The sequence below is a fragment of the Coloeus monedula genome, assembly GCF_965178545.1.
Source record: "Coloeus monedula genome assembly, chromosome: 1".
In the NCBI taxonomy this organism is placed as follows: Eukaryota; Metazoa; Chordata; class Aves; order Passeriformes; family Corvidae; genus Coloeus; species Coloeus monedula.
Genome location: NC_138781.1, coordinates 112,306,994 through 112,317,286, shown reverse-complemented (window position 1 = coordinate 112,317,286; position 10,293 = coordinate 112,306,994). Strand labels below are relative to the sequence as shown.

Genomic DNA, 10,293 nt, shown 5'->3' with positions numbered 1-10,293 from the left:
TACTAGGCAAAGTCAGACAGAGGCAATAGCCTTTAACTGGCCAGTTAAAATAGCTGGGAAAAGTACACAAACCTTGGGCATGCACATTTGTCTGCAGGAAGACATTTCATGAAAGTTTTATTTAGACTTTCCAACTAGTTTAATCTCCTAAAACAGACTAACTCTAATTTCAAACAGTGGCTACTTACATCCCTCATCCAGCTCCTCTTGGACCTGCTTTTTTTTTCCTTCTAAAAAGAACCTGATCTCAATGTTGCAAACTTTTTGGGACATAGTATTTTCAGAAAAGCCATTCGAAATTTAACATGACAGAGAGGATAAAGAAATGGGTTCAAAGAGGAATTGATCCACAAAAGCCAAAAAGTTGCTTCATACAGGGAGCTATGGATGCACTTTCCTTGGCAGGCCCCACGGATAATCATTAATAAAGAGTATGGGGCCCAGCAAATGGTAAACACACATACAATTATGGCAAGGGTCTTCACTCTCTTCTTGTCCTGCTGCAGTTTTGATCTGGTCTTTGCACAGAAGGAAACAGGACAGTCATTTTCTGGGGTTACAGAATAGTCTCTGGATGGAGATGAGCAGTCAGTTACCAAAGACTCTTTCTTTGGTCTCATGGAGGAAGAAACACTGTCCTCTGCTTCTGACAAACGAGATGAAGTCCCTGGCCTCGGCAAGCCACAAAACCTCCAGGATAAGCTGCTCCTCCTTGGAGGCTCACAGTCCTGCACGCTGCCACGCCGCTGGCGCCTCTGGATGTTGTGGAAGATGTGCATGTTGAAGTAGGTCACCAAGAACAGCGGCACAAAGAACTCCAGGGTGGATGCACACAGGAGGAAGTACCAGTTGTCAAAGAACTCGGCGTAGCACTGATCTGCCGCTACCACGCTGTGTCCGGCCACGTGCTCCCAAAGCAGGATGGCTGGGCAGTAGAGCAGGAAGGCAAAGACCCAGATGGCCACCATCTTGATGGCAGGGCTGGATGTTATTCCCTGCCGGGCTCTGTAAGATACCTGCGAGGGAAATAAACATAAACAGTTCATGTTGGGGTCCCTTCCCCCCGCCGTGTAGCCCTGGGAGAGGGGCCCTGGGGGGACAGGCACGGGGTTTCCCTGCCCCTGGTCAGCCTCATTCCCCATTGGTTGTTTTGTGTTCCCCTGTGCGGGCAGAGGACCCTCGGGTCCCATGACTGTGGCAGTTCCTTGGCAGAGCCCCGGCCATGCGGCTGGAGAAATAAACATCTCTGAAACATCAACCACAAATCGGTCCATATATATATTTCTTTCCCACGGGCCTCATTGTCTGATACATCGTGTTACAGAATCCCCACTATAACAAGTTCAGACTTGTAGAGACTTATTTTGGAAGTAAGAGTAGTAACAGGGGAGGAACTCAAGAGATGCTTGGTGATACAGAGCTGTAGCCGTGCTGATCAGCTGAAGCTCACCCAAGTCTGTTTAGTTCATTGATGCTGACAGAGCATAGGGTTATCTCTCTTACAGGTTAATATCACTGTACGAGGGTCCAGGTCCAGGGGACGAAACATGATCATCCATCTGTACCTAGTAATTTGGTATGCCCTGTTTGAGACACCTATTGTCTGAACTAGCAGAGGAATTAGCACTTTATAGTTGTTTGGAGCGTGACTCCCACTCACTGGCAACAGCACTGCTTTTCACAGCATTTTACAAACAAATAATGGTATGCACCATGGTGCTCAACAGAAAATGAGGCACATAGATTTAACCTATGAGAAAATTACTTACTTGACACTTCATGAGGATGAAGGAATAGATACCACTTCTGCACCACAGCCCTTAGCTGATGAAACTAAAAAATCACCCATTTCCTTCCTTCTCCACCCACTCCAGGGCCAGTACCTATTTTCCACTATATGTTGCAGAACAGATAGTTATATTGTGGTTCACATCCTGCTCCATCCCTTTCACAGGATGAATGTGTAATTCTGAGAGCTTAGACATACAATTGTTAGCAAAAGTTTGACTTAATGTCACTAGAACTATCATACCAATGCCCATAGGTATTAATTGCATTTGTATAGGAGCTCTGAATTTTGCACTTTGGAAATTCTGAGTCTTTGGCTCTCCAGCGTGAGGTTTCTTACACAACAAGGTTGATTTCCCAGATGTTTTCTTTAATTAAAATAAAGTAAAATAATAAAATTTAGTAAAAATGTAATTCTAGTAATTTAAATTAGTTATCATTAACAAAAAATAAGACTGAAATTCTATCACATGATCATACATCACAAAAGAAGTGGAACCTTTAGTTCTCTGTGACATTCCCTGCCACTTGAGCTAACAACGTGGCTGGTGAGAAATGCTGGCCTCCACCCCTAGCAGGGCCCAAGACATAAAGCACACACCAGGCATGTAGGATTCTCCACAGAAAGCAGACAGAATGTGTCTGAAGTTTGAGGTTCTGCTCCAGACACCAAGAGGATTTTATTGCTGCATATCTACAGGCAATGACTGCAGTCTGCCCCTTGTTCCACTCTCTGTCTGTTTGCTCTTGCTCCCAGTCTTATCCAGAATCATTTGTGACCACATCTCAGGTCTAAACACCCTCCCTGGTGTCCTTTATTTCACTGCCCTAGCTTTACTGTCTTTTCCTTTCATACCTGATTTTAGGTCCAAACCCAAATCAAATACTCTGAATTTCCTCTTTCCCTGCTCCTTTTTTACCAGTCTGCTGCCTTACCCTTTTTACCCCCTAGCCTGCTTTTCCTCAGGCAGTAACCAAACAGCAGCTTGCAGCAGAAATGGTGAGAAAGGTCCTGGTTGACCAGCTCTGCACTGAAGTATGCTCAATGGAGTATTCACCCAATCTAGCTGCAAATATCTAATAATCTCCACATGCCAGTATATTTTTGAGAGGGATTATCTTGACTAAATTTGGGTTTATGCTCATCAGCATGGCAAAGGTTGGTGAATATAATCTTCCAAGGAAAAAATCAGAGAAGCTATAAACAGGGTACTTACAGCTTTAGTAACTGACAGGAAACGGTCGTAGCTGATAAGAACAATGTTAAACACTGACGCTGTGCAGAGGAGATGGTCCATAACCAGCCAGAGCTTGCAGATACCTCTTCCCAAGTGCCATTTCCCTGTCAGGCTGTAAGGGATGTAGAGGGGCATGCAGAACACACCTGTGGAAAGCAACCACAACGACACCATGTGGTTCATAGGGGATTGCAAACTCCTGGAAGCAGAGAGACACACTATGCTGGTACTTGGGTAAAAAAACCAACAAATCTATTAAGGTGAATGTGTAATTTACACACAGAAATTCTCAAATTCTCATGAAATCCGATGGTGACTTTCTATGTCTTCGATCTTAGTGTGATTTATGCTGATTGCTGGGAATAAGCTCAAAGCAAGTCAGCAAAGAAGGATTTACTGAAGAAGAAAACTTAAGTCTAACCAACTTAGACTCTCTAAAGGTATATAATAGTACTGCAGCATATATGCACTGTGGTTGCATTCTGACACGTAACCTCATCATTGTATTTCCTCTGTTCTTTTATCTGTGTTTTAATTTTCCCCCAAACACATCTAAAGGTGCTGCCAATGGCAGTTATTACTGTAAGATTGGTTAGCTTTTGTAAGCTAAAGACAATATATTGGGCAGTCTGTGTGGTGTTTGGAAATTTCTTTTACCAGAGATAAAGCAGACACAGCAGAAGTATGAATCTCCCATTTTCAAGGAATGTTTAATTTCATGCTTGTTCTCCACCTGAGAATAACTCCAGAACTACTTTTTGGTTTGTTAAATTTGTGTTTTGTCCAAAAGACCTTCCACTGAAGTACTTCATTAAGAAAAAATCATGTTTGTGTTTTATTTTTAAGCCAGCAACTTCTTCATTTTAACACTAATATTCTTTCAAAAGTGTGGTGCAATAGCTCATGCTACATTCCTGAAAATGCTGATCTACCAGAGACAAATAGAAAATTCTATGCAGCTTCAAGATCCATTTTAAACTCTCCAGATTATTCTTTTCTTGACATATCCACCAAGATCTTAGAAGTTACTAAACATATCCAGGGCGATGTGGTCCACTGACAATAAAACCTGGGCAATGAGCTGACAGACTGTTCTCAACAGGGAAACGCTCACAGGGCTTTCAGTACTGATGGCTTGTTTTAACATATATCTCAAATACAAGCAGCATCACTTTGGTACAAAATACACATTTTTCATAGCTGCTGATGACAGCTCCTGTTCTCATGAACTTCAATGGGATCAATGTTTGGCACCATGTCAAAAAGTAATGACTGCTTTTAGCTATACATATAGAGGCAAACTCCAGGTTTTAAGCACTTACATTTGAAGCTATTTTTATTTTTACTAATTAGTGGATGCAAAAGACACGAGTCACATCTCTGGAAAGGTTCCAGGCTTTTAATAAATTTTAAGAAAAACAACCCCACAACAATTTCAGAAAAGGAAGTATTTGCTGATCAATATCAGAAGCAAAATCTTAGATTTGCACAGTCTGTATAGGCTGATGGCAATCTGATGGCAATCATTTCCTCTTGGCTGATATAAGAATGCATGAGGCACCAGCCACAAAGAACTGATGTGGAAGGTAGATATTTAACTCTCTTGACTAAACTATGAGATACAAGGAGAAACAGACCTTTGCAGAAGAACTGAGCAATGAAACAGCAGCTCCAGCAAATTGTCTGCCTTAGCAGGAAAGCAAAGGCTTCATCATATGCATCGTTTGGTTTCTGCCCCATGGGACAAGCCCCAGAATAAGGCAATACATACTATAAACGGCATAAATGAAGGAAAACCTTAAAGGCTAAAATAATACACTTCACTACACAGCATTGACAAAGGAACAGCATTTGGTGGGATGGTATTGTCAGAAGTGCAGTAGGTCTGTGGCCGCGATTTCCTTTCTCACAATTCAGTGAATACCGGTCTCTGTGACCATCCTGAAGAGAAAGCCTTTGTGTGTAGCAGTACCTCCTCGCCAGCCTCAGGCCAAGATGTTTGCTGGCACATCTGCCATGGGACCATGGTTTTGTCAGGTTTTCTCTGCTGCAGGGACTGTTTCCCTGGCTCCAGCCATGGAGGAGTACTGCACTAGGCATTCACACCACCACTGCCTCACTTGGCATCACCAGCCAGGACTGGATCCATGGCAGCTCCAGCAACCAACTCTCCCAAAGTTCTGTAGTGGCACTATGGGAAGAGGGAACCAATAAGGAATGTAGACAAGAGATGCCAGCAGGGTGTTACTGGTATTGAACAACCCATTGGATCAATAGCCTCTGTTAAGCTGAAGCCAATAAAAAGACCTGGTGATAAAGTGTCTTGCTGTAGTGTAATGCATTCATAAACCGTTAGTACTATGTAGAGAAGTAATTCATTTACCTGGATGTATCACACATAGCTGTCAAATATAAGGATGTTCTGAAGTGTGTGATGAACACTCTTACAGGAGAGGCAAAGGTAAATCATAAACTGTTGCAAACAACCTCTTCGATTAGTATTCACACATAACAGTTTCTTGTTTTTCTTGAAGCAACATTAAAAGTATTTATATGAGAAAGGGTGCATTTCTCATTATAACATACTTTGAGACATACTGGGCTATTAAAATACTTCATTCAGCTTCCACCATTCCTGATCCTACCCCCAGACACAGCTGCAAAATAGTTCTCTCAGAAGAAAACACACAGAAAATAAACACCATTGCTGCTCCTAAGACTCCTACAACACAATTAGCACGAGGCTCCACACCTGTGACTTACCCACTGCAAAGTCAGAAACAGCAAGATTCAGAAAGAAATAGTTACTCCGATGCCTGAGGTTTCTGTCCATAATGAAAGCAAGGATCACCAGGATGTTCCCAAGGATGGTCACCAGCGACAGCAACACCATGAGGAAAGCCAGCAGCACCAGCACGCCCAGTGAGAACTCGGAGCTCGGCGACTGGCTGGGCCACGTCTCGTTACGCGCTGCAGCCGCGTGCGGAGCTTCGGCCGTGCTGTTGTGCATGGTGGGTATCCAGGTCAGGTCAGTCTGGGAAGGAAGTTGTATCTGGCAAAGTTATCCAAAAGGTTGAGACAAGTCTATTAACAGGCTGGGCTGAATACTGACACATAAAAAAAAAAGATTCACAGTATCGAAAAAATGGAACACAAGACTCCAAGACCTGGACTCGCTAAGATTTCTTGATCTGAATGCACCTATTGGCCTAAAGAAAGACACTTCATAAGCAGTATCTTTCCTGGACACAGATCCTTATCTACTGATGTCAAAAAAGCTTGTCAGAAAATAACTCTCTTCACAGTCAAGCAGTTTGCATATTAGCAATGTGTAAGTGGTTTTACATACCTAATTGTGCTGAAGCTAAAACCATATCTCATTTTCACGTCCACAGTGGTGAACGGGATTAATATTATTACAATTCTATTTCTCTTATAGTAAAATGTAGACACGTTTGCACTTGCTGCTGTAACACTTTTTAAATTTTACAGTTAATAACAGAGAGATATTTCTTAGTGTTGCTGGTTACAGAGCATTTATAATGCAGTTACATGCAGCAGAAGCATAACCAATACCTCTTCAGCTCATCCTAATCAGAAGCTCTGGGAAGAACAAACCAAATATTTGGATTTTGAGGGTCTTTATAGTGTGGCCCATCTAATCCTGGACCTCCCAAGTAATCCTAGATAAGATTTTACTCCATGTAGTGCCAAGCCTAGTGCCTAGTGCCAAGTACCTTCACAGGTGTGAAAAAAAGATAACCCTTCCTCACCACAATTCCATTTATTTTGGTAGGTGTGCACAGAATTTGGCAGGCTGACGCTCACCGACTCTGTAGCACCATGGCACATGGTGTGACCAGCATTTCAAACTGCAGCCATAATGCCAGGTTCTTGGGAAGATGTAGGGCAAGAAACAGGGAAAGAGAGGGTAGGAAAGATGTGGGGAGGAAAGATGTAGTACTCTGCTGAGGAACAAAGGGAATTATGTTGTAAAGAGTCATTAAAGCAAAAGGTGTTGGGTGACAGAAACAGACCTCAGGAATGGCAAAACGTGGCAAGGAGACACAGCTGCCTTAGCTGTGTGTGCACGGCTGCAGCCTGGGAAGCACAGAGGAGGCACTGGGCAGTCACCAAGCCACACTTGACATGGGTGGCCTTGTGGTGAGAGCATGTTGCAGAGCTCAGGGTGAGGGAGGTGATGAAGTCTTGTTTAAGCAGCTCAAGGAAGCGTCTGGACCACAGGATCTGCTTCTCGTGCAGGACATTAGAGTTCATGGCATCTGCTGGAAGGGCAACACAGCAGGTCCAAGCAGTGAACAGGATTCCTGGAGGCTGTCAGGGGGAACCTGCAGATACAAGTCCTGCATGGGCCAATGGCGGTGACGCATAGCTGGGTCAGCTGCTCAGTGGTAAAAAAGGGCTGTTTAGGGATGCTATCAGTGTAGACTTGGCTGTAGTGATGATGAGGTAGTGGAACTCAAGATCCTGAAGGGGATGAGGAAGGACAGTAGCAGTGCAGACCATGGGCTTCAGGTGAGCAGACTTCCATTTAGGAAAGTGGTAGTGGGATCCCATAGGAGGCAGATCCAAAAGACAAGGAGCTCAAGGAAGCTGAAGGCCTGCCTCTAAAGACAGCAACCTCCATGCACAAGAATGGTCCCTCCGAGTTCTCAAGAAAACAAGCAGATGTATCATGACAGTGGTGAACCTTGGGGACTACAATGTAACATGGCAGCATGAAGGAGTTTGAAGGAGGGACAGGATAAGAAGGAGATATTTAGAAATGTTTCCTGGCCACGTAAGAATGATGTTAGGAAAACAAAAGCTCACCTAGAGCTGATGATTGTAAAGGACATCAAGGACAACATGAAGAACTTCAGCCACCCCATTAACAGCAAAATGGTGAAAAATAAAAATATAGGTGCTTTGCTGGATGGGAGCAGTTATCCAGTGACAGCAGGTGCAGATAAGGCTGAGGTACCCAGTGCTTCCTTAGCTTCATTCCTCACTAACTAGGTCTCCCTTTCCTTCATGCTTAGTGAACGAGGTCAAGGATGAGACCTGCCACGAGCAAGTGAGAATAAAGTGGGATTACTTGAGGGGACTTGACCACAAAAGTCCATGGAACCCATTGGGCTATCAAGAGAACCAGCTACCACCTTTGCAAGGCCACTTTCTCTCCTCTTAGAATGGTTGTGGAGATGAAGGGAGATTCCCAACTGAAGAAAGGCAAATGTTGCAACGATCTTCAAATGCTGCCACAAGGACAAAATGCCAGATCGTCTTTAATCCTTGGGAAAATAATGGAGTGAGTCCTCTTGGAAGGTATTTCTGAGGACCTGGGGGAGGAGAAGATGACTGGGAACAGTCAGCATGGACTTACCATGCCTGAGCATGTTGGTTGTCTTCTTCGATAAAATTACTAGATTAGTGGAAAAGGGAATATAGTCATTTGCTTTTAAAATTAGGGAATAAATCAAATGTTGAAGTTTTAATCATAGTCCTGTGTGGCACTGAGGGGGAAATCTATGTGGTACCTCCTTTGGAAAATAAATGACATGGACATTAGGAGAATCATTAAAGTTCAATATTTGTTCCGGAAATAAACAAACAAAAGATAACACAATTTCTTCCAACATGTATTTTTTATTTGTTGAGAGCTTTTTTTTTAATCTGAGAGTCAAAGTAGAAAAAACTGGTGTGGCTTGAGTTGAAGCTCACAAAGTCATACTGTCACCATGTATTTATGAGGCCTATTGAACATCTGCAAAGACAGAAGAAAATTCAAGGACATGAATTGGTGAAATGGATGAGTGACTGGATAGAGAGACTTGGGTGAGAAAACCCTTTGGCAAGAAACATCCATTTGAGTCAGGGCATAAGAACAAAAGCTGAATAAATATTTTACCATAAGCCTGAAAAATGTCTGATTTATGATTTACAAGGGAGAATATTTATGATGCCACCCTGACCAAGACCGTTTTAAAGCTGTGGGCACAGTAACCCAGTGCTTGACTTACCCTGGGAACACTAAGCAAAGTTTTCAACAATTAGAAAAATAAAACAAAGTTTTCTAATACACAGGAGTGGTGTGAGAAAACAGTTTGAACACTGTGTGTGTAAAACAAACTCTAAAAAACACTGATCTCTAGTAGCTTCACCATGATATGTTGTTTCAAATTCGCTGCAGATTGTGCTGCCTGGCAAATTCCCTGACAAACTAGTTTTCCAGCACTGCAAAAAGTGGACTCAGTTTATCTAGTCAATTATTTTGTAGGTTATTTTTCCAAAATAAACAACACATCTTTAAGCACAAAATGCAAACTAAATTTTTGTACTACAAGCATAGAGATAGAAAAGCAGACGACTCAAATACACTTCTATCTCAGGCCTACCATCAGTTTCTCTATTTAACAGATGCTTAGTACAGCTATTCTATAAATGTTTTAACTCTGTGTGTTTAGATTTTTTAAGCATCACGGGAAAAAAACCTCACAAAGTCTCTGCCAGCACCACAGCTCATGACAGCAATAACAACTGTGCTGAATCAATAACCTCCTCCTGAAGCTGCATCTCTCTTACCAATCAGGCTCACAATCCGTAACACTAACCATGTGAGGCAAGGAAGCATAGCGAGAATGAACAGTGGAAGATAATCTTCCAGTGTGAAAACTGACCCACAGCCTGAAGAGAAAGAAGCTGACTCATAAACTGACCAGCTGAAGAGGAGTCTTCATTTCCAGTCCTCTGAACAGAAAGATATTCTAGCTCTTCAAAGCCATCAAATTTTGTGCTATAATTAAGCTGCTTCCATGCATTTGAATTGTGTTTGCAAAGGAGTACTCTGTTATGGCAACACTTCTACAGCCAATTTCAAATTAGATCAAAACTATTTAAATTAACTGCTGCTCTTCATTGTTCTGTGCATCAGATTTCTCTTTCCTTATTTTATACATTTTCATATTTATAAACAAAGAGGAATAAAATCACAAAAAAGGAGAGAAAAAAATGTAGCCAGTGCCTCTCACTTACCCATCCATGAAAGCCTTCTGGGTGAGTTGCAATACTCAATACATGGTAAGAAAGTTTGGCACATGGGATGGGGTGCAATCAAGCTCCACTGCTTTCTCCAACACATCTACTCACTCCTTTCAGCACTGGGCATTCAACTGCTTTGTTTGTTAAGAGCTGCTTAAGACATCTCTGTGTCAGCTTCCAGACCTCTGAAAACCCCATTCTCAAGCAGTGAATATGGCCCTTGCTC

At 42.6% G+C, this 10,293-nt stretch overlaps 1 protein-coding gene across 1 annotated transcript; it reads right to left on the bottom strand.

The window, feature by feature from the left end:
* Window positions 1–230: 230 nt before the first annotated feature.
* On the bottom strand, window positions 231–6,036 carry LOC309583496 (histamine H3 receptor-like; the record flags this gene model as incomplete). The annotated part of the gene is made up of 3 exons (XM_082299199.1): window positions 231–1,016; window positions 3,006–3,172; window positions 5,790–6,036. The coding sequence occupies 3 exons, from the start codon at window positions 6,034–6,036 to the stop codon at window positions 231–233; spliced, it is 1,200 nt and encodes a 399-aa protein (XP_082155325.1).
* Between the last annotated feature and the right edge of the window lie 4,257 nt (window positions 6,037–10,293).